This window comes from Lissotriton helveticus, chromosome 3_1 (genome assembly GCF_964261635.1).
Source record: "Lissotriton helveticus chromosome 3_1, aLisHel1.1, whole genome shotgun sequence".
In the NCBI taxonomy this organism is placed as follows: Eukaryota; Metazoa; Chordata; class Amphibia; order Caudata; family Salamandridae; genus Lissotriton; species Lissotriton helveticus.
In genome coordinates, this window is record NC_136061.1 from 33,779,711 (window position 1) to 33,806,054 (window position 26,344).

Here is a 26,344-nt window from a genome sequence, read left to right on the forward strand (position 1 = left end):
TCATCGCACGCAAATTCAGCTGGACGATCAACTGCTCCCTCGAGACTGCCACATTTCCCAACGTATGGAAACACGTCAAAGTCTACCCCGTCCTGAAGAAACCCTCTGCAGACCCGACAGACCTTAAGAATTTCAGGCCCATCTCACTGCTTCTATTCGCAGCCAAGGTAATCGACAAGGCCGTCAACACCCAGCTAGCAAACTTCATTGAAGCCAACAACATCCTGGATATCTCCCATTCCGGATTCCGCAACAACCACAGCACCGAGGTCGCCACCGCCGACATCCGCGCCCTCCTCAACCAGGGACAAACGGCAGCCCTCATCCTCCTGGACCTCTCAGTTGCCTTTGACACTGTCTCCCACCGCACGCTAGCCACCAGACCCCATGATGCTGGCATCTGAGGAAAGGCCCTTGACTGGATACAATCAATTCTCACAGGCAGAACTTAGCGAGTCAGACTCCCGCCCTACCTCTCAGAACCAACAAAGACCAGGTATGGAGCACCCCAGGGATCCTCCCTCAGGTCTACCCTCTTTAACATCTACATAGCCCCCCTCACTATCATTGTCAGAAACCACAGGCTCAACATCGTCTCCTATGCCGACCACACCCAGGTCATTCTCTCCTTCACCAAGGAACCCAATATCATCAGGCACAACTTTCAAGAAGAGATGAAAGCAGTTGCCACCTGGATGAAGGACAGCTGCCTGAAACTCAACTCCGAGAAAACAGAAGTCCTCATCCTTGGCACCACCCCCTCTGCATGAGATGACTCTTTGTGGCCCCCCGATATTGGACCACCCCAACAGACCATGCACGAAAATCGCTGAATCATACTGGACTCATCGCTCTCTCTGAACCGCCAGATCAACTCAGTATCCTCGGCTTGCTCAACACCCTCTGCATACTCCGCATAACGTTCAGACGGATCCCCTCCAAATGCAGAAAAATTGTCTCACACGCATCACTAGCAGACTGGACTACGGCAACGCCCTCAACTCTGGAATCAACAAAAAACTCCCTCAAAAGCTCCAGATCGTCCAAAACGCCCCAGCCAGACTGATCCTAGACATCCCCTGCCACAGCGAGATCACCCAACACCTCCGCAAACTCCACTGGCTTCCCATCGAAAGAAGAACCTTTAAGCTCCTCACGCATGCATTTGATGCCTTCCACAACTTCGGACCAGCATACCTAAACAACCACCTCTCCTTCCACGCACCCAAGAGAAACCTCCGATCAACCGACCTCTCTCATGGCCACCATGCCACTTGTCTACAAAACCAGAACAGGTGGAAAGTCCTTCTCCTACCACGCAGCCAAGACCTGGAATGACCGCCACCTCCGGCAAAGCCCTCCACTGCTCCAACTCAGGAGGGACCTCAAAAACTGTTCTTTGAAGACCCCAGCACCCTACGGAGCCACTTCCTTCCCCCCAGCACCATGAGACCCTCATGTGTGAGTAGCTGTGCTATACCAGCCCCCTGATTGATTGGTTGAGCTCGGTGGAGAGCTTCTAACAAAAACCAGCCCACAGGTGACCCCTAGGCAAGGGCACAATGCCCGACTGCCCGCCTTCCCAATCTGATGCTAGACACAGTGTTCCCCCAGGATGCCTACATTCTCTCCAGACCCGTGTAACTAGACAACAGCCACAGCCCAGAGCTCGAGGCATACTTGAGATAAACCCTATAAATACAAAAACACCCCAAACAAGTGAGATTTAATGAACCCAACTCCCTGAACATCCACAAACCACACTGATACAACCACAACATACAACAGCCAGGCAAGGGATGGACCCCAATACGACGGAACATGACACGCATTATGGGAGACAACGAGTGCGAAGCGAAAAGGAGAAAATATTAAAGGCAAACACAAATGACTGTGCTTGAGGGCTTACACTAAACTAGGAAACAGAGATGAGTGTAAGTGGGCTGGACTGGATCTATGAAAGAAAGGAGACATGACTACGTGGAAACAGAACAGGTGAAAACTACTGAATACATAGAGGTGAGGGCAAATATTGTACGGTTAATTCAAAGTCCCTGAACTCACACTAGTGTTAGGAGGAAAGAAGACACATGAGGAGTCACCACTGAACAGACAAATCCACCCTGGGGATTTCTCTACCCAAAGTTCAAGACAAAAGATGAATCCACACCAATAGCAACAGTGAAAGTACAAGAGATATAAACATAGTTCACTAACTCCAAACTGAAAGACAAAAGATGAATCCACACCAATAGCAACAGTGAAAGTACAAGAGATAGAAACATAGTTCACTAACTCCAAACTGAAAGACAAAAGATGAATCCACACCAATAGCAACAGTGAAAGTACAAGAGATAGAAACATAGTTCACTAACTCCAAACTTCAAGAGAAAAGATGAATTCACACCAATAACAACAGTGAAAGTACAAGAGATAGAAACATAGTTCACTAACTCCAAACTTCAAGAGAAAAGATGAATCCACACCAATAGCAACAGTGAAAGTACAAGAGATATAAACATAGTTCACTAACTCCAAACTGAAAGAGAAAAGATGAATCCACACCAATAGCAACAGTGAAAGTACAAGAGATAGAAACATAGTTCACTAACTCCAAACTGAAAGAGAAAAGATGAATCCACACCAATAGCAACAGTGAAAGTACAAGAGATAGAAACATAGTTCACTAACTCCAAACTGAAAGACAAAAGATGAATCCACACCAATAGCAACAGTGAAAGTACAAGAGATAGAAACATAGTTCACTAACTCCAAACTTCAAGAGAAAAGATGAATTCACACCAATAACAACAGTGAAAGTACAAGAGATAGAAACATAGTTCACTAACTCCAAACTTCAAGAGAAAAGATGAATCCACACCAATAGCAACAGTGAAAGTACAAGAGATATAAACATAGTTCACTAACTCCAAACTTCAAGAGAAAAGATGAATTCACACCAATAACAACAGTGAAAGTACAAGAGATAGAAACATAGTTCACTAACTCCAAACTTCAAGAGAAAAGATGAATCCACACCAATAGCAACAGTGAAAGTACAAGAGATATAAACATAGTTCACTAACTCCAAACTTCAAGAGAAAAGATGAATTCACACCAATAACAACAGTGAAAGTACAAGAGATATGTATATGGATCACTCACTCCAAACTTCAAGAAAAAAGATGAATCCACACCAATAACAACAACAGTATTATTTGTAACTCCAATATTTCTAACTCCACACCTTAGTAGAAAAGATGAATCCACACCAATAACAACAGTGAAAGTACAAACGATAGATATATGTATCATTAACTCCAAACTTCAAGAGATGAATCCACACCAATAGCAAAAGTGAAACTACAAGAGATAGATATATATCACTATCTCCAAACTTCAAGATGAAAGTTTACTCCACGCCAATACCAACAGTGAAAGTACAAGAGATGCTCACATGGATCACTAACTCCAAACTTGAAGAGAAAAGACGAATCCATAACAACAACAGTGAAAGTATAAGAGATACTTGTGAGCGGATTTACCAAGATTCACACTCTGCAACTATGTGCAATAGTCTCCCTTGCACAACCAAAATTAGCATTGCATTGTATTTACTGCGCATTGTGCCACAGTGATGGCGTCAGCCACACACATGCAAATAACTGTTATTTGTGACAATAAATATGATTTGTCATTTATACAAAGACAGAGAAACAATGCTTTGTATGAGTTTTGTGTTTTGAGTAAACCCTTGAATGCAATTCCTTCATGCAGACAGCCTCCTAAGGGTGAATATCACACCTAATATGCTTTGAAAGCATCGGACCAGAATGCCTCAACTCACGACTGTCCTTCTACACCCCCTCCCGCCAACTACGTTCCTCCAGCCAAGCCCTTGCCGCTGTTCCCCGCATCAACAAGACCACCATGGGAGGCAGATCGTTCTCATACCTGGCAGCTAAAACATGGAACTCACTCCCCGCCTACCTTCGCCTTACCCAGAACCACCTAGCTTTTAGAAAGCAACTTAAAACGTGGATATTTGACAAGTAAGCGTCCTCCCCTCCCTAAGCGCCTTGAGACCCTCTGGGTATGTAGTGCGCTATATAAATTCTCTGACTTGACTTGACTTGACTTGAAATATTTTGAAATTTCCCATTGTCTGTTGTTTGTACTGGGCTACGCTAGTTTGTATGGCTTTAGTTTAGTTGATATGGCATTGCTTGGAGTTCTAGGCCTGTTGGTGGGGTTCCTACCCCATTACACCCACTTTGCAAGAAATCTAAGGGGTTTTGTGCTACGCGACTAGAATTAGATTACTCAACATTATGTTGTTACATATATATTATAATTTATGGAATAATAAAATGTAACAGGAGAGAGGGTGAATTTCAATATCAGTTAATAAGACCAGTTCTAGTAATCCTTGGTATAGTGTAAGGGAAGGGGCATGGGGTATTGAGGCTGACATTGTGACATAGAAGATTTGCTCAGGTAAAATGGGTCATGCTGAGTGTGTAGGGTAAGTTGATACTGTGAGACTCCGTATAGCAGTAGTAGGTAGGAGGTGGAGACAGTTTGAAAGTTGGAAGTATTTAGAGGTCAAGAGGGATGTGACAAAATATAGGGTAGCTTCAGTGCTGGGGAGGAAGTTGGAACGGAATAGTTTACAACTGGAGGTAGTTTCAGCATTGGAGGGGTAGTTTGATGGTGGAGTTTGCATGAAGGTAGGGGTAGTTTGTTTGAAGGGGTGACTTTGTACTAGATGGTAGTAAGTAGAGATACTCTGACTGTAGGCAGAGTTCTTTGACAATAGGAAATAGTTTGAGTGGAGGGGTAGTTTAAAAGTATGGGGTAGCGAGAAGATGGGGTAGTTTTGGTGTTGGAGAGGTTGATTTGGTGCAGTTTGGGTGAAGGAGGTTAGGTTGAAAGGGGAGCAATCATTTGAGCATAGAAGTGCTAGACTGAAGGTAGAAAGGGACAGTGTGAGGGAAGATTGGGATATCTGATGGTTGGGATAGTTTAAGGGGCAGTATCGGGTAAAAGTGCATTAGCCCTGGCTGCGTATTCGTGCCATTCAAAATTAGTTTAAGCTACACTGCAGAGCATCTGCACTGCTGTATAGCATGGCTACAAAGCATTGCCAAAGCAATAGCTCTCATAAGCAAGACCCTTTGGCTTTGCGAGTGCTTGTTGTTTATTACAGCGTCAGCTCAGCAAAGTAAGTCTGTGCTGAAGTGGACATTTAATGTGAATGTGGCAAGCAACACCTGTGTGTTCTTAGTAAAACACACAAAAAGAGCGCGGGCGATATGAAGGTGTAGAGACCTTGGCATTACTCGCGTGCTCACGAGAGATGTTTGTGAGGACAGGCACATACCGTGATATCAGGACTCACCTTCAATTACTTTCAGGAATATTGAAACGAGGCACCTTGGGTGCAATTGATTTTAATATTACATTGGGAAACTAAACTGTTATTAGTATACATTGCCACGGTTCCTTCTGCAGATTCCGTGGGTTGTCCCCTCCTAGTATACCCTTTTCCCCCCACAAAAATATGAAAATATTTCTGTAGATTTTCACATATTTTTTGAAGGCATGGAGCTGTGTCTAGTGACAGGTGCAGGGTCAAGGCTGTCTCTACAATGGGCCACGGGTCAGATCCCCCTTCTGGCCTGGGTAGGTAAAAACTGAATTTTTCACATTCTACTGCATTCTCTGGCATGACACCTTATTGAAATGCTTTCGAGCTCTGGCAGTCTTTAAAAACTCACACTACTACACTGTAGTGACCGACCGTAGGCGGCACTGAGTTGGTGTTGAATGCTCTCTGTTTGGCGGGAGGGAGGAGTAGGATGGCTCCACTGCTCTCTTGGGATGGGGGGGGTCAGGGTATGTAGTTCTCTGCGGCTGGGGCTGTGGGTGGCTCCACTGCTCTCCTGGGATGGGGGGGTCAGGGTATGTAGTTCTCTGCGGCTGGGGCTGTGGATGGCTCCACTGCTCTCTCTTGGGATGGGGGGGGCAGGGTATGTAGTTCTTCTGTGGCTGGGGCAGTGGATGGCTCCACTGCTCTCTCCTGGGATGGGGGGTCAGGGTATGTAGTTCTTCTGTGGCTGGGGCTGTGGATGGCTCCACTGCTCTCTCTTGGGATGGGGGGTCAGGGTATGTAGTTCTTCTGTGGCTGGGGCAGTGGATGGCTCCACTGCTCTCTCTTGGGATGGGGGGGTCAGGGTATGTAGTTCTTCTGCGCTTGGGGCAGTGGATGGCTCCACTGCTCTCTCTTGGGATGGGGGGTCAGGGTATGTAGTTCTTCTGTGGCTGGGGCAGTGGATGGCTCCACTGCTCTCTCTTGGGATGGGGGGGCAGGGCATGTAGTTCTGTGGCTGGGGCAGTGGATGGCTCCACTGCTCTCTCCTGGGATGGGGGGTCAGGGTATGTAGTTCTTCTGTGGCTGGGGCAGTGGATGGCTCCACTGCTCTCTCTTGGGATGGGGGGTCAGGGTATGTAGTTCTTCTGTGGCTGGGGCTGTGGATGGCTCCACTGCTCTCTCCTGGGATGGGGGGTCAGGGTATGTAGTTCTTCTGTGGCTGGGGCAGTGGATGGCTCCACTGCTCTCTCTTGGGATGGGGGGGGAGGGTATGTAGTTCGTCTGCGGCTGGGGCGGTGGATGGCTCCACTGCTCTCTCCTGGGATGGGGGGTCAGGGTATGTAGTTCTTCTGTGGCTGGGGCTGTGGATGGCTCCACTGCTCTCTCTTGGGATGGGGGGTCAGGGTATGTAGTTCTTCTGCGGCTGGGGCTGTGGATGGCTCCACTGCTCTCTCTTGGGATGGGGGGGGGGAGGGTATGTAGTTCTTCTGTGGCTGGGGCTGTGGATGGCTCCACTGCTCTCTCTTGGGATGGGGGGGTCAGGGTATGTAGTTCGTCTGCGGCTGGGGCGGTGGATGGCTCCACTGCGCTCTTGGGATGGGGGAGGCAGGGTATGTAGCTCTTCTGTGGCTGGGGCTGTGGATGGCTCCACTGCTCTCTCTTGGGATGGGGGGGGGGTCAGGGTATGTAGTTCTTCTGTGGCTGGGGCAGTGGATGGCTCCACTGCTCTCTCTTGGGATGGGGGGGCAGGGCATGTAGTTCGTCTGCGGCTGGGGCAGTGGATGGCTCCACTTCTCTCTCTTGGGATGGGGGGTCAGGGTATGTAGTTCGTCTGCGGCTGGGGCGGTGGATGGCTCCACTGCTCTCTCCTGGGATGGGGGGTCAGGGTATGTAGTTCGTCTGTGGCTGGGGCTGTGGATGGCTCCACTGCTCTCTCTCGGGATGGGGGGGGAGGCAGGGTATGTAGTTCTTCTGCGGCTGGGGCAGTGGATGGCTCCACTGCTCTCTCCTGGGATGGGGGGGGTCAGGGTATGTAGTTCTTCTGTGGCTGGGGCTGTGGATGGCTCCACTGCTCTCTCTTGGGATGGGGGGGTCAGGGTATGTAGTTCTTCTGTGGCTGGGGCTGTGGATGGCTCCACTGCTCTCTCTTAGGATGGGGGGCCAGGGTATGTAGTTCTGCTGCGGATGGGGCTGTGGATGGCTCCACTGCTCTCTCCTGGGATGGGGGGGTCAGGGTATGTAGTTCTTCTGCGGCTGGGGCAGTGGATGGCTCCACTGCTCTCTCTCGGGATGGGGGGGGAGGCAGGGTATGTAGTTCTTCTGTGGCTGGGGCTGTGGATGGCTCCACTGCTCTCTCTTGGGATGGGGGGGTCAGGGTATGTAGTTCTTCTGTGGCTGGGGCAGTAGATGGCTCCACTGCTCTCTCCTGGGATGGGGGGTCAGGGTATGTAGTTCTTCTGCGGCTGGGGCAGTGGATGGCTCCACTGCTCTCTCTCGGGATGGGGGGGGAGGCAGGGTATGTAGTTCTTCTGTGGCTGGGGCTGTGGATGGCTCCACTGCTCTCTCCTGGGATGGGGGGGCCAGGGTATGTAGTTCTTCTGCGGCTGGGGCAGTGGATGGCTCCACTGCTCTCTCTTGGGATGGGGGGGTCAGGGTATGTAGTTCTTCTGTGGCTGGGGCTGTGGATGGCTCCACTGCTCTCTCCTGGGATGGGGGGGCAGGGTATGTAGTTCTTCTGTGGCTGGGGCTGTGGATGGCTCCACTGCTCTCTCCTGGGATGGGGGGGGTCAGGGTATGTAGTTCTTCTGCGGCTGGGGCAGTGGATGGCTCCACTGCTCTCTCTTGGGATGGGGGGGTCAGGGTATGTAGTTCTTCTGTGGCTGGGGCAGTGGATGGCTCCACTGCTCTCTCTTAGGATGGGGGGGGCAGGGTATGTAGTTCTTCTGTGGCTGGGGCAGTGGATGGCTCCACTTCTCTCTCTTGGGATGGGGGTCAGGGTATGTAGTTCTTCTGTGGCTGGGGCTGTGGATGGCTCCACTGCTCTCTCTTGGGATGGGGGTCAGGGTATGTAGTTCTTCTGCGGCTGGGGCTGTGGATGGCTCCACTGCTCTCTCTTGGGATGGGGGTCAGGGTATGTAGTTCTTCTGTGGCTGGGGCTGTGGATGGCTCCACTGCTCTCTCTTGGGATGGGGGTCAGGGTATGTAGTTCTTCTGTGGCTGGGGCTGTGGATGGCTCCACTGCTCTCTTGGGATGGGGGGTCAGGGTATGTAGTTCTTCTGCGGCTGGGGCAGTGGATGGCTCCACTGCTCTCTCTTGGTATGGGGGGGCAGGGTATGTAGGTCTTCTGTGGCTGGGGCAGTGGATGGCTCCACTGCTCTCTCCTGGGATGGGGGGTCAGGGCATGTAGTTCTGTGGCTGGGGCAGTGGATGGCTCCACTGCTCTCTCTTGGGATGGGGGGTCAGGGTATGTAGTTCTTCTGCGCTTGGGGCAGTGGATGGCTCCACTGCTCTCTCTTGGGATGGGGGGGGCAGGGTATGTAGTTCTTCTGTGGCTGGGGCTGTGGATGGCTCCACTGCTCTCTCCTGGGATGGGGGGGTCAGGGTATGTAGCTCTTCTGTGGCTGGGGCTGTGGATGGCTCCACTGCTCTCTCCTGGGAGGGGGGGTCAGGGTATGCAGTTCGTCTGTGGCTGGGGCTGTGGATGGCTCCACTGCTCTCTCTTGGGATGGGGGGTCAGGGTATGTAGTTCTTCTGTGGCTGGGGCAGTGGATGGCTCCACTGCTCTCTCTTGGTATGGGGGGCAGGGTATGTAGTTCTTCTGTGGCTGGGGCAGTGGATGGCTCCACTGCTCTCTCCTGGGATGGGGGGTCAGGGTATGTAGTTCGTCTGCGGCTGGGGCGGTGGATGGCTCCACTGCTCTCTCCTGGGATGGGGGGGCCAGGGTATGTAGTTCGTCTGCGGCTGGGGCAGTGGATGGCTCCACTTCTCTCTCTTGGGATGGGGGGTCAGGGTATGTAGTTCTTCTGTGGCTGGGGCAGTGGATGGCTCCACTGCTCTCTCTTGGGATGGGGGGGTCAGGGTATGTAGTTCTTCTGCGGCTGGGGCTGTGGATGGCTCCACTGCTCTCTCCTGGGATGGGGGGGGGCAGGGTATGTAGTTTGTCTGCGGCTGGGGCAGTGGATGGCTCCACTGCTCTCTCTTGGGATGGGGGGTCAGGGTATGTAGTTCTTCTGCGGCTGGGGCTGTGGATGGCTCCACTGCTCTCTCCTGGGATGGGGGGTCAGGGTATGTAGTTCTTCTGCGGCTGGGGCTGTGGATGGTTCCACTGCTCTCTCTTGGGATGGGGGGGGGGGGGCAGGGTATGTAGCTCTTCTGTGGCTGGGGCAGTGGATGGCTCCACTGCTCTCTCTTGGGATGGGGGGGGTCAGGGTATGTAGCTCTTCTGTGGCTGGGGCAGTGGATGGCTCCACTGCTCTCTCTTGGGATGGGGGGGGCAGGGCATGTAGTTCTGTGGCTGGGGCAGTGGATGGCTCCACTTCTCTCTCTTAGGATGGGGGGGCAGGGTATGTAGTTCTCTGCGGCTGGGGCTGTGGATGGCTCCACTTCTCTCTCTTGGGATGGGGGGTCAGGGTATGTAGTTCTTCTGTGGCTGGGGCAGTGGATGGCTCCACTGCTCTCTTGGGATGGGGGGGCAGGGTATGTAGTTCTGTGGCTGGGGCAGTGGATGGCTCCACTGCTCTCTCTTGGGATGGGGGGGGGGGGTCAGGGTATGTAGTTCTTCTGTGGCTGGGGCTGTGGGTGGCTCCACTGCTCTCCTGGGATGGGGGGGTCAGGGTATGTAGTTCGTCTGTGGCTGGGGCAGTGGATGGCTCCACTGCTCTCTCTTGGGATGGGGGGTCAGGGTATGTAGTTCGTCTGTGGCTGGGGCTGTGGATGGCTCCACTGCTCTCTCCTGGGATGGGGGGGGGGGTCAGGGTATGTAGTTCTTCTGTGGCTGGGGCAGTGGATGGCTCCACTGCTCTCTCTTGGGATGGGGGGTCAGGGTATGTAGTTCGTCTGTGGCTGGGGCTGTGGATGGCTCCACTGCTCTCTCCTGGGATGGGGGGGGGGGGTCAGGGTATGTAGTTCTTCTGTGGCTGGGGCTGTGGATGGCTCCACTGCTCTCTCTTAGGATGGGGGGGCAGGGTATGCCGTTCTTCTGTGGCTGGGGCTGTGGATGGCTCCACTGCTCTCTCTTAGGATGGGGGGTCAGGGTATGTAGTTCGTCTGTGGCTGGGGCTGTGGATGGCTCCACTGCTCTCTCTTGGGATGGGGGGGTCAGGGTATGTAGTTCTTCTGCGGCTGGGGCTGTGGATGGCTCCACTGCTCTCTCTTGGGATGGGGGGGGTCAGGGTATGTAGTTCTTCTGCGGCTGGGGCTGTGGATGGCTCCACTGCTCTCTCTTGGGATGGGGGGGGCAGGGTATGCAGCTCTTCTGTGGCTGGGGCAGTGGATGGCTCCACTGCTCTCTCCTGGGATGGGGGGGGGGTCAGGGTATGTAGTTCTGCTGCGGATGGGGCTGTGGATGGCTCCACTGCTCTCTCTTGGGATGGGGGGTCAGGGTATGTAGTTCTTCTGTGGCTGGGGCAGTGGATGGCTCCACTGCTCTCTCCTGGGATGGGGGGGGGGGTCAGGGTATGTAGTTCTTCTGTGGCTGGGGCTGTGGATGGCTCCACTGCTCTCTCTTAGGATGGGGGTCAGGGTATGTAGTTCTTCTGTGGCTGGGGCTGTGGATGGCTCCACTTCTCTCTCTTGGGATGGGGGGTCAGGGTATGTAGTTCGTCTGTGGCTGGGGCTGTGGATGGCTCCACTGCTCTCTCCTGGGATGGGGGGGGGGGTCAGGGTATGTAGTTCTGCTGCGGATGGGGCTGTGGATGGCTCCACTGCTCTCTCTTGGGATGGGGGGTCAGGGTATGTAGTTCTTCTGTGGCTGGGGCAGTGGATGGCTCCACTGCTCTCTCCTGGGATGGGGGGGTCAGGGTATGTAGTTCTTCTGTGGCTGGGGCAGTGGATGGCTCCACTGCTCTCTCCTGGGATGGGGGGGGTCAGGCTATGTAGTTCATCTGCGGCTGGGGCAGTGGATGGCTCCACTGCTCTCCTGGGATGGGGGGGGGGGGGGTCAGGGTATGTAGTTTGTCTGCGGCTGGGGCTGTGGGTGGCTCCACTGCTCTCCTGGGATGGGGGGGGGGGGTCAGGGTATGCCGTTCTTCTGTGGCTGGGGCTGTGGGTGGCTCCACTGCTCTCTCTTAGGATGGGGGGGCAGGGTATGTAGTTTGTCTGCGGCTGGGGCTGTGGGTGGCTCCACTGCTCTCCTGGGATGGGGGGGGGGGGGTCAGGGTATGTAGTTCATCTGCGGCTGGGGCAGTGGATGGCTCCACTGCTCTCCTGGGATGGGGGGGGGGGGTCAGGGTATGTAGTTTGTCTGCGGCTGGGGCTGTGGGTGGCTCCACTGCTCTCCTGGGATGGGGGGGGGGGGTGTCAGGGTATGTAGTTTGTCTGCGGCTGGGGCTGTGGGTGGCTCCACTGCTCTCCTGGGATGGGGGGGGGGGTCAGGGTATGCCGTTCTTCTGTGGCTGGGGCTGTGGGTGGCTCCACTGCTCTCTCTTAGGATGGGGGGGCAGGGTATGTAGTTCTGCTGCGGATGGGGCTGTGGATGGCTCCACTGCTCTCTCCTGGGATGGGGGGGGGGTCAGGGTATGTAGTTTGTCTGCGGCTGGGGCAGTGGATGGCTCCACTGCTCTCCTGGGATGGGGGGGGGGTCAGGGTATGCCGTTCTTCTGTGGCTGGGGCTGTGGGTGGCTCCACTGCTCTCTCTTGGGATGGGGGGGTCAGGGTATGTAGTTCTGCTGCGGCTGGGGCAGTGGATGGCTCCACTGCTCTCTCTTGGGATGGGGGGGTCAGGGTATGTAGTTCTTCTGCGGCTGGGGCAGTGGATGGCTCCACTGCTCTCTCTTGGGATGGGGGGTCAGGGTATGTAGTTCTTCTGCGGCTGGGGCAGTGGATGGCTCCACTGCTCTCTCCTGGGATGGGGGGGCAGGGTATGTAGTTCTTCTGTGGCTGGGGCTGTGGATGGCTCCACTGCTCTCTCTTGGGATGGGGGGGGAGGCAGGGTATGTAGTTCTGCGGCTGGGGCTGTGGATGGCTCCACTGCTCTCTCCTGGGATGGGGGGGCAGGGTATGTAGTTCTTCTGTGGCTGGGGCTGTGGATGGCTCCACTGCTCTCTCTTGGGATGGGGGGGGAGGCAGGGTATGTAGTTCTTCTGTGGCTGGGGCTGTGGATGGCTCCACTGCTCTCTCTTGGGATGGGGGGTCAGGGTATGTAGTTCTTCTGCGGCTGGGGCAGTGGATGGCTCCACTGCTCTCTCCTGGGATGGGGGGGCAGGGTATGTAGTTCTTCTGTGGCTGGGGCTGTGGATGGCTCCACTGCTCTCTCTCGGGATGGGGGGGGAGGCAGGGTATGTAGTTCTTCTGCGGCTGGGGCAGTGGATGGCTCCACTGCTCTCTCTTGGGATGGGGGGGCAGGGTATGTAGTTCTTCTGTGGCTGGGGCTGTGGATGGCTCCACTGCTCTCTCTTGGGATGGGGGGGGAGGCAGGGTATGTAGTTCTTCTGCGGCTGGGGCAGTGGATGGCTCCACTGCTCTCTCTTGGGATGGGGGGGGCAGGGTATGTAGTTCTTCTGTGGCTGGGGCTGTGGATGGCTCCACTGCTCTCCTGGGATGGGGGGGTCAGGGTATGTAGTTCTTCTGTGGCTGGGGCAGTGGATGGCTCCACTGCTCTCTCCTGGGATGGGGGGGGGGGGTCAGGGTATGTAGTTCTTCTGCGGCTGGGGCAGTGGATGGTTCCACTGCTCTCTCTTGGGATGGGGGGTCAGGGTATGTAGTTCTTCTGTGGCTGGGGCTGTGGATGGCTCCACTGCTCTCTCTTGGGATGGGGGGGTCAGGGTATGCAGTTCGTCTGTGGCTGGGGCTGTGGATGGCTCCACTGCTCAATCTTGGGATGGGGGGGGGCAGGGTATGTAGTTCTTCTGTGGCTGGGGCTGTGGATGGCTCCACTGCTCTCTCTTGGGATGGGGGGGGGGGGCAGGGCATGTAGTTCTGTGGCTGGGGCTGTGGACGGCTCCACTGCTCTCTCTTGGGATGGGGGGGCAGGGTATGTAGTTCTTCTGCGGCTGGGGCAGTGGATGGCTCCACTGCTCTCTCTTAGGATGGGGGGGTCAGGGTATGTAGTTCTTCTGCGCTTGGGGCAGTGGATGGCTCCACTTCTCTCTCTTAGGATGGGGGGGTCAGGGTATGTAGTTCTTCTGCGGCTGGGGCAGTGGATGGCTCCACTGCTCTCTCTTAGGATGGGGGGGGTCAGGGTATGTAGTTCTTCTGCGGCTGGGGCTGTGGATGGCTCCACTGCTCTCTCCTGGGATGGGGGGGGGCAGGGTATGTAGTTTGTCTGCGGCTGGGGCAGTGGATGGCTCCACTGCTCTCTCTTGGGATGGGGGGGGGGGGGCAGGGCATGTAGTTCTGTGGCTGGGGCTGTGGACGGCTCCACTGCTCTCTCTTGGGATGGGGGGGCAGGGTATGTAGTTCTTCTGCGGCTGGGGCAGTGGATGGCTCCACTGCTCTCTCTTAGGATGGGGGGGTCAGGGTATGTAGTTCTTCTGCGCTTGGGGCAGTGGATGGCTCCACTGCTCTCTCTTGGGATTGGGGGGGTCAGGGTATGTAGTTCTCTGCGGCTGGGGCTGTGGATGGCTCCACTGCTCTCTTGGGATGGGGGGGGGGCAGGGTATGTAGTTCTGTGGCTGGGGCAGTGGATGGCTCCACTGCTCTGTCTTGGGATGGGGGGGGGGGGCAGGGTATGTAGTTCTTCTGTGGCTGGGGCTGTGGATGGCTCCACTGCTCTCTCTTAGGATGGGGGGGCAGGGTATGCCGTTCTTCTGTGGCTGGGGCTGTGGATGGCTCCACTGCTCTCTCTTGGGATGGGGGGGTCAGGGTATGTAGTTCTTCTGTGGCTGGGGCAGGGGATGGCTCCACTGCTCTCTCCTGGGATGGGGGGTCAGGGTATGTAGTTCTTCTGTGGCTGGGGCTGTGGGTGGCTCCACTGCTCTCCTGGGATGGGGGGGTCAGGGTATGTAGTTCTTCTGCGGCTGGGGCTGTGGATGGCTCCACTGCTCTCTCTTGGGATGGGGGGGGGGTCAGGGTATGTAGTTCGTCTGTGGCTGGGGCAGTGGATGGCTCCACTGCTCTCTCTTGGGATGGGGGGGGTCAGGGTATGTAGTTCTTCTGTGGCTGGGGCTGTGGATGGCTCCACTGCTCTCTCTTAGGATGGGGGGGCAGGGTATGCCGTTCTTCTGTGGCTGGGGCTGTGGATGGCTCCACTGCTCTCTCTTGGGATGGGGGGGTCAGGGTATGTAGTTCGTCTGTGGCTGGGGCAGGGGATGGCTCCACTGCTCTCTCCTGGGATGGGGGGTCAGGGTATGTAGTTCTTCTGTGGCTGGGGCTGTGGGTGGCTCCACTGCTCTCCTGGGATGGGGGGGTCAGGGTATGTAGTTCTTCTGCGGCTGGGGCTGTGGATGGCTCCACTGCTCTCTCTTGGGATGGGGGGGGTCAGGGTATGTAGTTCGTCTGTGGCTGGGGCAGTGGATGGCTCCACTGCTCTCTCTTGGGATGGGGGGTCAGGGTATGTAGTTCTTCTGTGGCTGGGGCAGTGGATGGCTCCACTGCTCTCTCCTGGGATGGGGGGTCAGGGTATGTAGTTCATCTGTGGCTGGGGCAGTGGATGGCTCCACTGCTCTCTCCTGGGATGGGGGGGGGGGTCAGGGTATGTAGTTCTTCTGTGGCTGGGGCTGTGGATGGCTCCACTGCTCTCTCTTAGGATGGGGGGGCAGGGTATGTAGTTCTGCTGCGGATGGGGCTGTGGATGGCTCCACTGCTCTCTCTTGGGATGGGGGGTCAGGGTATGTAGTTCTTCTGCGGCTGGGGCAGTGGATGGCTCCACTGCTCTCTCCTGGGATGGGGGGGGGTCAGGGTATGTAGTTCATCTGCGGCTGGGGCAGTGGATGGCTCCACTGCTCTCTCCTGGGATGGGGGGTCAGTGTATGTAGTTCTTCTGCGGCTGGGGCTGTGGATGGCTCCACTGCTCTCTCTTGGGATGGGGGGGGGCAGGGTATGTAGCTCTTCTGCGGCTGGGGCAGTGGATGGCTCCACTGCTCTCTCTTGGGATGGGGGGGGGGCAGGGTATGTAGTTCTTCTGCGGCTGGGGCAGTGGATGGCTCCACTGCTCTCTCCTGGGATGGGGGGGGTCAGGGTATGTAGTTCATCTGCGGCTGGGGCAGTGGATGGCTCCACTGCTCTCTCTTGGGATGGGGGGTCAGGGTATGTAGTTCTTCTGTGGCTGGGGCAGTGGATGGCTCCACTGCTCTCTTGGGATGGGGGGGAAGGGTATGTAGTTCTTCTGCGGCTGGGGCTGTGGATGGCTCCACTGCTCTCTCCTCGGATGGGGGGTCAGGGTATGTAGTTCATCTGCGGCTGGGGCAGTGGATGGTTCCACTGCTCTCTCTTGGGATGGGGGGTCAGGGTATGTAGTTCTTCTGCGCTTGGGGCAGTGGATGGCTCCACTGCTCTCTCCTGGGATGGGGGGGTCAGGGTATGTAGTTCGTCTGCGGCTGGGGCAGTGGATGGCTCCACTGCTCTCTCCTGGGATGGGGGGGCCAGGGTATGTAGTTCGTCTGCGGCTGGGGCGGTGGATGGCTCCACTGCTCTCTCTTGGGATGGGGGAGGCAGGGTATGTAGTTTGTCTGCGGCTGGGGCAGTGGATGGCTCCACTGCTCTCTCCTGGGATGGGGGGTCAGGGTATGTAGTTCTTCTGTGGCTGGGGCTGTGGATGGCTCCACTGCTCTCTCTTGGGATGGGGGGTCAGGGTATGTAGTTCTTCTGTGGCTGGGGCTGTGGATGGCTCCACTGCTCTCTCTTGGGATGGGGGGCAGGGTATGTAGTTTGTCTGCGGCTGGGGCAGTGGATGGCTCCACTGCTCTCTCTTGGGATGGGGGGTCAGGGTATGTAGTTCTTCTGTGGCTGGGGCAGTGGATGGCTCCACTGCTCTCTCCTGGGATGGGGGGTCAGGGTATGTAGTTCGTCTGCGGCTGGGGCGGTGGATGGCTCCACTGCTCTCTCTTGGGATGGGGGGTCAGGGTATGTAGTTCTTCTGCGGCTGGGGCTGTGGATGGCTCCACTGCTCTCTCTTGGGATGGGGGGCAGGGTATGTAGTTTGTCTGCGGCTGGGGCAGTGGATGGCTCCACTGCTCTCTCTTGGGATGGGGGGTCAGGGTATGTAGTTCTTCTGTGGCTGGGGCAGTGGATGGCTCCACTGCTCTCTCCTGGGATGGGGGGTCAGGGTATGTAGTTCTTCTGCGGCTGGGGCTGTGGATGGCTCCACTGCTCTCTCTTGGGATGGGGGGGGGGAGGGTATGTAGTTCTTCTGTGGCTGGGGCAGTGGATGGCTCCACTGCTCTCTCTTGGGATGGGGGGTCAGGGTATGTAGTTCTTCTGTGGCTGGGGCTGTGGATGGCTCCACTTCTCTCTCCTGGGATGGGGGGGTCAGGGTATGCAGTTCTTCTGTGGCTGGGGCTGTGGAATGCATAGGTCTCTGTGTCTGTGAGCACCCTCTCAGTCAAACTCTACCTCACCCCAGAGCACGCGCCAGAAGTAAGGATGCCTCCGTGGCAAGGACTGAACTCCAGGGGAAGAAATGATCAGTGTGGTCGATTCTTGCAACCAGCAGGTAGAGAGGGGACGCACCGCCCCACAGCGCCCCTCCCTGGACAGGTGCAGGCACGGGAGGAGGGATCGGGGGACTACGCCACATCTGTTTCCGCGGTTCATGCTCCATAGGCCTGTCCCCGGAGCTGAGACGACAAATGCAACCCTCCTGTCGCTGCTGATCTAAACCCAGTGGACAGAGTGAGGACCGGGGCACAAGTCCTAAAAACAGAAGGGGGGAGGGGTGGGGGGGCTGACCAAGTCAGGCAGTGTGCAATTGACATCATGACGCGTGCTACACGACGCATGACATTCCACGTGGCATCACTGGAAGTGACCTCACTGGAAGTGAGGCTCTGATATGTGTATGTTATAACATGTGGCAACTGAAAATGAAGTAAAATATGTTTTTAAAAAAAAGTTGTCTCCTACAAAGCATATCAGTAACATGCAGATCACAGATTTGTATTTTATGTAAATAGGTAAGTGGATTACTGCTTTGAACGCAGACATCCTTTTGTGACTTGCAGTTAATAAATTGTAATCCTTCTTGTAGACCCCAGTGAGAGATGAAGAGTATTTAACTCCTGCACCTTGTAACCCCGACTGTCTCATGTAACACATCTTGTACATTAATTTAAACACTTACATGATTTATTTGGAATGGATAATGTGTGTGTTACGTAAAGCACTCTAACACTCTGCATTGGGATGAGTAACACTATGAAAGAAATAAAATAGTGCTATTTAAATTGTTGTTTGTGTTAATACTGAGATAGACCAACACACCTGGCATTCTTTCAGTGCGTGCACTTTATACATGAAGGTAAAAAGATTGCATCTCTGAAGTACTTGTGAAGAAATAACACGCTGTGGGAGTTTGTGTTTACATTTCTGAGGTTCCAAGACACCTCCAGACACTCGATGAAAAAGAGGATTAATGTCCCCTTAACTTCTGTCTTCATCAGGTGCTCAGCTGGAGGTGGAAGAGAGCCCATGGCTGCCTGCACGTTGCTGCTGAGAATGGAAAGCAGACAACGCTGGGTGCGTTCTTGCTTCCTGGCACCGGCAGACCTGCACTCACGACTGAGCAGATTAACAAGGATACAACCAGGGCTGGATCAGCACCGACGTCTGTCAGACTGACGTGTTCTCTGCTGCACATCGCCCAATTCAGATCCAATATACACAGCCCGGGGCCCGCGACCCATACAGCACAAGTGCCACACGGATGCACAACACCCGTGACCCGTGCATCACCAGTGCCACACGGATGCACAACACCCGTGACCCGTGCATCACCAGTGCCACACGGATGCACAACACCCGGTGCCCGTGACCCGTGCATCACCAGTGCCAGACGGATGCACAACACCAGGGGCCCATGAATCACCAGTGCCACACGGATGCACAACACTAGCTGCCCGTGACCCGTGCACCACCAGTGCCACACGGATGCACAACACCCGGTGCCCATGACCCATGCATCACCAGTGCCACACGGATGCACAACATCAGGTTCCCGTGACCCATGCATCACCAGTGCCACACGGATGCACAACACCAGGTCGCCGTGACCCATGCATCACCAGTGCCACACGGATGCACAACACCAGGTCCCCGTGACCCGTGCATCACCAGTGCCACATGGATGCACAACACCAGGTCCCCCGTGACCCATGCATCATCAGTGCCACACGGATGCACAACACCCGGTGCCCGTGACCCGTGCCTCACCAGTGCCACACGGATGCATAACACCCAGTGTCCCTGACCCGTGCATCACCAGTGCCACACAGATGCACAACACCCGGTGCCCGTGGCCCGTGCATCACCAGTGCCACACGGATGCACAACACCCGGTGCCCGTGACCCGTGCCTCACCAGTGCCACACGGATGCATAACACCCAGTGTCCCTGACCCGTGCATCACCAGTGCCACACAGATGCACAACACCCGGTGCCCGTGGCCCGTGCATCACCAGTGCCACACGGATGCACAACACCCGGTGCCCGTGACCTGTGCATCACCAGTGCCACACTGATGCACAACACCTGGTGCCAGTGACCCGTGCATCACCAGTGCCACACGGATGCACAACACCCGGTGCCCGTGACCCGTGCATCACCAGTGCCACACGGATGCACAACACCCGGTGCCCGTGACCCGTGCATCACCAGTTCCACACGGATGCACAACACCCGGTGCCTGTGACCCATGTATCACCAGTGGATCAATAACAGGGGTTATGCCCACATTACCCTCCCATACCTGGACAAGGAGCATCAAGAGATGAAAAAATAGAACAAACTGGTATTGAGGGATAAATTCAATTTATAATTTTTAGAACATGAAAAATAAATTATCCTGTTCTATATAACTAAATATATAACAATTTACTTACAAAAATTCAGGGGACGTATAAACAAGTACAGAAAACAGGATGGCGCAAAACTAATATGTTCAAAGAAAACAACTTCACTATATACACACATTACAATGCATTATATACAAATCACAAATACAATCTATACATTACATATATATACAAAAATTACAAAAAATTACAAAAAATTTACCCAAAGATAGGTCTCAACATTTCAGACTCAAACAACGTAAACAAGCCTCAGACGTGGGAGAGTCCCAAGATAAAGTAAATAAATAAATAAATAAATAAACCTACCCATCACCAAAACACCTGGGCCGAGAATCTAGTGCACTGCACAACCACACAGGGATTTACAATCTTGGAACATCCACATGCAACAAGGTCTGATCAAAACACTTCTCCCACCCAATATACACTGTATTAAAATGCAGTAAAGAAACATTTTTATAAAGGAAACAAAACTAATAATTACATCCAGGATCAGCTAAATATTTTTTAAGGTTTCAAGTAACAAGTCCAGGGAGAGCCCTCCCATGGTACATCATAAGGAGGAGCCTTCAAAGGAGAGTGAACCACGCAAGTTAAATTAGTGCCCACAGTTCGTCTCGGTCATTGAGTCCATTTGTAGAGGTATGGTATCTATCAATTAATCTCGCCTCAGTTCTATTGAGTTTCTGTTCTAATTCACATCTGTTAGAGGCCGAAATCACTACTAGGACTGACCACATCATATCTTCTTCACTATGTCCTGCATCGGAGTAATGTTGTACCAATGGGGCCCCACTGGTTTTGCACCTAATGCGCGATTTATGCTGTCCAATCCGCATCTTGACAGGTTGAGTAGTCTGGCCAATGTAGGCCAGGTTGCAGGGGCAGGTCACAATATATACAACATTTTTAGTGTTGCAATTAGAAAATGAACGCATAGTATGCGTCTGCCCATTAATCACAACCTCCTTCAAGTTTTTAGTGTTGGGACATACTGTACAGTTCGTACACCGAAAGTGTCCGGTCACTGCTGGTAGGCCTAATAGACTTCTGGTATCTTTCCAGATGGGTAATTCTCTACTCGCTCTCACTAGATGTTGTTTTATATTTTTCCCTTTCCGAAAAGAAAAAAGGGGTTTGGGGATGTTAAGATGTTCAATCAATTTCCAGTTCTTAAGGATAATTTGCTTGACCTTATTAGCTTTGGGGTTAAAGGTCAACACACAGGTCATCTCACTTTTTTCATTTTTTTCTTTGGGAGTCAAAAGGCTCTCTCGCGGCGTGTACCAAGCTCTTTTAAGTGCAGCTTTTACTAATTTCCGAGGGTACCCACGAGCACACAATTTGTCTAACAAAATTTCTGCATTGTCGAAGTAGTCTTGTTTATTCGAGCAATTGCGACGGACGCGTAAAAACTGCCCAAATGGCAAGTTTTCTTGGAGACTTCTGGGGTGGCCGCTGGTAAATTCTAAAAGAGTATTCCGATCAGTCGGCTTGGTAAATAGGTTCATCTCTAGGTGGCCATTGTTATTAAAAATCCACACATCTAAAAAGTTGATTTTCTCGTTACTGAAATTAATCGTAAATTTGAGATCCGGGGTGCATGTATTAATCCACCCATGGAAATGCTCAAGTTCCTCTCTACTCCCTGTCCAGATTAGGAATATGTCGTCGATGAAACGAACCCATCTCGACAAACAATGCCGGAATGGGTTCGCCTCACCAAGGACATATCTCCCTTCGAATTGATCCATCACGAGATTAGCTATCTCAGGGGCGAAGCAACACCCCATAGCTACCCCCTTAAGTTGTAAATACAGATCCCCTTTAAATGAAAAAAAGTTGTTCTTTAAACAAATATTAGCCAAGTCAAGGATAAATTTAGTTGGAACCTGGTGAGGTCTGCTTCTTTGATTTACCACCAACTCCATCACCATGAGAGCTTCATCTTGTGGTATATTCGTGTACAGACTCTCGATGTCGAAGGAGACCAACAACTGCCGGTCTCCATCGAACATCACCAGTGCCACACGGATGCACAACACCCGGTGCCCGTGACCTGTGCATCACCAGTGCCACACTGATGCACAACACCCGGTGCCCCTGACCCGTGCGTCACCAGTGCCACACTGATGCACAACACCCGGTGCCCATGACCCGTGCATCACCAGTGCCACACTGATGCACAACACCCGGTGCCTGTGAACCGTGCATCACCAGTGCCACACGGATGCACAACACCAGGGGCCCGTGACCCATGCATCACCAGTGCCACACTGATGCACAACACCTGGTGCCTGTGACCCGTGTATCACCAGTGACACACGGATGCACAACACCCGGTGCCTGTGACCGTGTATCACCAGTGCCACACTGATGCACAACACCTGGTGCGCGTGACCCATGCGTCACCAGTGCCACACAGATGCACAACACCAGGTGCCCGTGACCCATGCATCACCAGTGCCACACTGATGCACAACACCTGGTGCTTGTGACCCGTGTATCACCAGTACCACACTGATGCACAACACCTGGTGCGCGTGACCCGTGTGTCACCAGTGCCACACTGATGCACAAAACCAGGTGCCCGTGACCTGTGTATCACCAGTGCCACCAACCGGTGCCCGTGACCCGTGTATCACCAGTGCCGCACTGATGCACAACAACCACTGTTCACTGATGCACAACCACCAGGTGCCCGTGACCCATGCATCACCAGTGCCACACTGATGCACAACACCTGGTGCCTGTGACCCGTGCATCACCAGTGCCACATGGATGCACAACACCCGGTGCCCGTGACCCGTGCATCACCAGTGCCACACGGATGCACAACACCCGGTGCCCGTGACCCGTGCATCACCAGTGCCACACGGATGCACAACACCAGGTCCCCGTGACCCGTGCATCACCAGTGCCACACGGATGCACAACACCCGGTGCCCGTGACCCATGCGTCACAAGTCCCACAGGGATGCACAACACCCGGTGCCCGTGACCCGTGCATCACAAGTCCCACAGGGATGCACAACACCAGGTCCCCGTGACCCGTGCATCACCAGTGCCACACGGATGCACAACACCCGGTGCCCGTGACCCGTGCGTCACAAGTCCCACAGGGATGCACAACACCAGGTGCCCGTGACTTGTGCATCACCAGTGCCACACGGATGCACAACACCCGGTGCCCGTGACCCGTGCATCACCAGTGCCACGCGGATGCACCACACCCGGTGCCCATGACCCGTGCATCACCAGTGCCACGCGGATGCACAACATCCGGTGCCCGTGACCCGTGCATCACCAGTGCCACAGGGATGCCAACACCCGGTGCCCGTGACCCGTGCATCACCAGTGCCACGCGGATGCACAACACCCGGTGCCCGTGACCCGTGCATCACCAGTGCCATGCGGATGCACAACACCCGGTGCCCGTGACCCGTGCATCACCAGTGCCACAGGGATGCCAACACCCGGTGCCCGTGACCCGTGCATCACCAGTGCCACAGGGATGCCAACACCCGGTGCCCGTGACCCGTGCATCACCAGTGACACACGGATGCACAACACCCGGTGCCCGTGACCCGTGCATCACCAGTGCCACAGGGATGCCAACACCCGGTGCCCGTGACCCGTGCGTCACAAGTCCCACAGGGATGCACAACACCCGGTGCCCGTGACCCGTGCATCACAAGTCCCACAGGGATGCACAACACCAGGTCCCCGTGACCCGTGCATCACCAGTGCCACACGGATGCACAACACCCGGTGCCCGTGACCCGTGCGTCACAAGTCCCACAGGGATGCACAACACCAGGTGCCCGTGACTTGTGCATCACCAGTGCCACATGGATGCACAACACCCGGTGCCCGTGACCCGTGCATCACCAGTGCCACGTGGATGCACCACACCCGGTGCCCATGACCCGTGCATCACCAGTGCCACGCGGATGCACAACACCCGGTGCCCGTGACCCGTGCATCACCAGTGCCACAGGGATGCCAACACCCGGTGCCCGTGACCCGTGCATCACCAGTGCCACGCGGATGCACAACACCCGGTGCCCGTGACCCGTGCATCACCAGTGCCATGCGGATGCACAACACCCGGTGCCCGTGACCCGTGCATCACCAGTGACACACGGATGCACAACACCCGGTGCCCGTGACCCGTGCATCACCAGTGCCACAGGGATGCCAACACCCGGTGCCCGTGACCCGTGCATCACCAGTGCCACAGCGATGCCAACACCCGGTGCCCGTGACCCGTGCATCACCAGTGACACACGGATGCACAACACCCGGTGCCCGTGACCCGTGCATCACCAGTGCCACAGGGATGCCAACACCCGGTGCCCGTGACCCGTGCATCACCAGTGCCACGCGGATGCACCACACCCGGTGCCCGTGACCCGTGCATCACCAGTGACACACGGATGCACAACACCCGGTGCCCGTGACCCGTGCGTCACCAGTGCCACGCGGATGCACCACACCCGGTGCCCGTGACCCGTGCATCACCAGTGCCACGCGGATGCACAACAGCCACTGCTCAGGTGATCGTGATACACATCACCGAGTTCTCCCGAAGCGCATCACTCAGTCCTCTGAGAAGTGAATGACGGCTTCAGTCGATATCAGTTTTCAGAGTATCAACGCTAATAAATGTCTGTTTCACCAACCAGACTTATGAAAACCTCGTCCAGTTTACAACAACCAACCACACCTTCCACTGAGAAGAAGAACAGAGCTTTGGGATCTGAGCGGCTCTTGTGCACGAGCGGCCTCTGCAGGATCACAACAGGGTCAATCATTGCAAAATTATAAGAATGATCGATTATCCACCAATCAGATCAGACAGATTAACACCTGTGCAACACGAGACATGTCAAGGAAGATACATCCCAAAGGCAGTCCGTGTCTGCACACCACCAGGAAGATGAATCCCAGAGAACTGCACCATATGCACAACACAAGACATGTCAAGGGAGATGAACCCCAAAGGACACCAACATCGGCACAAACCCCAAACATCAAGGCAGAGGGCGCCACAGGGGACAGACGTCTGCACAGTACCAGAGCCGTCAGGGGAGAGGAGTCTCAAGGAACAGAAGGCAAACCATTTAAGGGCGGTGAATCCCGGGGCATCAGCTTCTGTGCACCCCGAAAGTATCCAGGGAAAGGAGTCCAGGGGGCGCCAGCCTCTACATCACACACCGGATGTCCGGGAGAGGAGCCCTCGGGGCTTCCGCCGCTGTGCACTGAGGGGGGGGGGGGGTATTTTGGGTCAGTTCAGAGGGGAGCACGGAGGGCCTGGGACAGGCTTCGGGGGCTGGCAATTCTCTTTGGGGGGTGCGGGGGGGGTCAGTGGCCCTTCAGGGGGCGCTGGGAGTCGTCCCCCCTCTGAGGAGCAGGGCCTGGTGCACGTCGGGCGCCTCTGGTGGTTGACCCTTGTAGCTGTCGAGACCGGGTGTTTCTGCCCCGGCCCTCCCCGGGCAGCGGCGGGGGACTCCTGGGGGTTCGGGGCAGTCTGTGGGTCCTGCCCGCGCCCCCTTGAAAGAGGCTGCTGGACATGTCCCAGGCAGCCCGTTGATGGGGAGGCGCTGGGGTATCTGGGGGAGGAGGGGGCAGGGTCAGTCTCAGGTGAGACGCTACTGCTACCTCCAGGTATGGGGGGCACAATCTCTGGGGGAGAGAGGGAACATGCAATGACCTCTGACCCTACCCTATGGTAGAATCAATGACCTCTGACCCCATCTTATGGTAGAACGAGAGATGGAAAGCTCTCCCACTCACACTGGCCCGGCCCCTCCCACTTGCCCCGCCCCCTTTACATGTTGCATTTTTTTAAACAATATTTTCATTGGGATTTTTACAGACATTTAATACATTACAGATATAGCGCCACCCTTCCTCCTGTACCCTCTGCAGCTGTCCCCGGCTCCTGCCCCGTCTCTCCTGCCCCCTCTCTCCTGCCCCCGGCTCCTGCCCCCTCTCTCCTGCCCCCCCTGCCTCCTGCCCCCTCTCTCCTGCCCCCGGCTCCTCCCCCTCTCTCCTGCCCCCCTCTGTCCTGCCCCCGGCTCATGCCCCCTCTTTCCTGCCCCCGGCTCCTGCCCCCCTCTCTCCTGCCCCCCCTGCCTCCTGCCCCCCCCCTGCCCCCCCTGCCTCCTGCCCCCTCTCTCCTGCCCCCGGCTCCTGCCCCCTCTGCTGCTGCCCCCGGCTCCTGCCCCCTGTACATGTTGCATGTCATTCTGCCCCCTCTTTCCTGCCCCCTCACCGTGGTCTCGTGCCCCGCCCCCGGGGGGGCAGCGCAGCAGCAGCAGGAGGGCGCAGCAGAGCCCCAGCGCTCCCCGGAGCCGCGGCATCCTCTCAGCGGGGCATCCCCGGGGGGCTGGAGGGGGAGAGCCCGGACGGACGGACGGAGCCTCAGCACCGGTGCAGCGCCAGGGAGGCAGTGCGCACGCGCGCCGCGGGGGCTGCACACCTGGGCGCGAGCCAGGGGCGGGGGCGACGGCGCATGCGCGGGCCCCGATCAGGACCAGGGACAGAGGCGGAGAAGACCGCGCATGCGCGCAACACAATCAGGACCAGGGACAGAGCCAGGGGGCGACAGCGCATGCGCGGAAGACAATCAGCACCAGGGACAGAGCCAGGGGGCAACAGCGCATGCGCGGAAGACAATCAGGACCAGGGACAGAGCCGAAGGGGGGGGGGGGGGGGAGGCGCATGCGTCGTCCGGCCCCACGGAAGCAAAGAGTCATCACTGAAAGGAAGAAGTGCGCATGCGCACAGTGCCACCTGGCA

The 26,344-nt window shown here is 55.5% G+C and overlaps 1 protein-coding gene across 4 annotated transcripts in view; it reads right to left on the reverse strand.

The window, feature by feature from the left end:
- The window catches only part of PTPRN (protein tyrosine phosphatase receptor type N), a 352,125-nt gene extending 326,109 nt beyond the window's left edge, over positions 1-26,016 (reverse strand). The window contains exon 1 of one of the 4 annotated variants that reach the window (XM_078679171.1): positions 25,818-26,016. In XM_078679171.1, coding sequence (XP_078535297.1) covers positions 25,818-25,905 — 88 coding nt within the window. In that variant the 5' untranslated portion in view covers positions 25,906-26,016. The remainder of the gene's footprint in view (positions 1-25,817) is intronic. The other 3 variants (XM_078679173.1, XM_078679172.1, XM_078679175.1) reach the window with 3 other exon arrangements.
- Between the last annotated feature and the right edge of the window lie 328 nt (positions 26,017-26,344).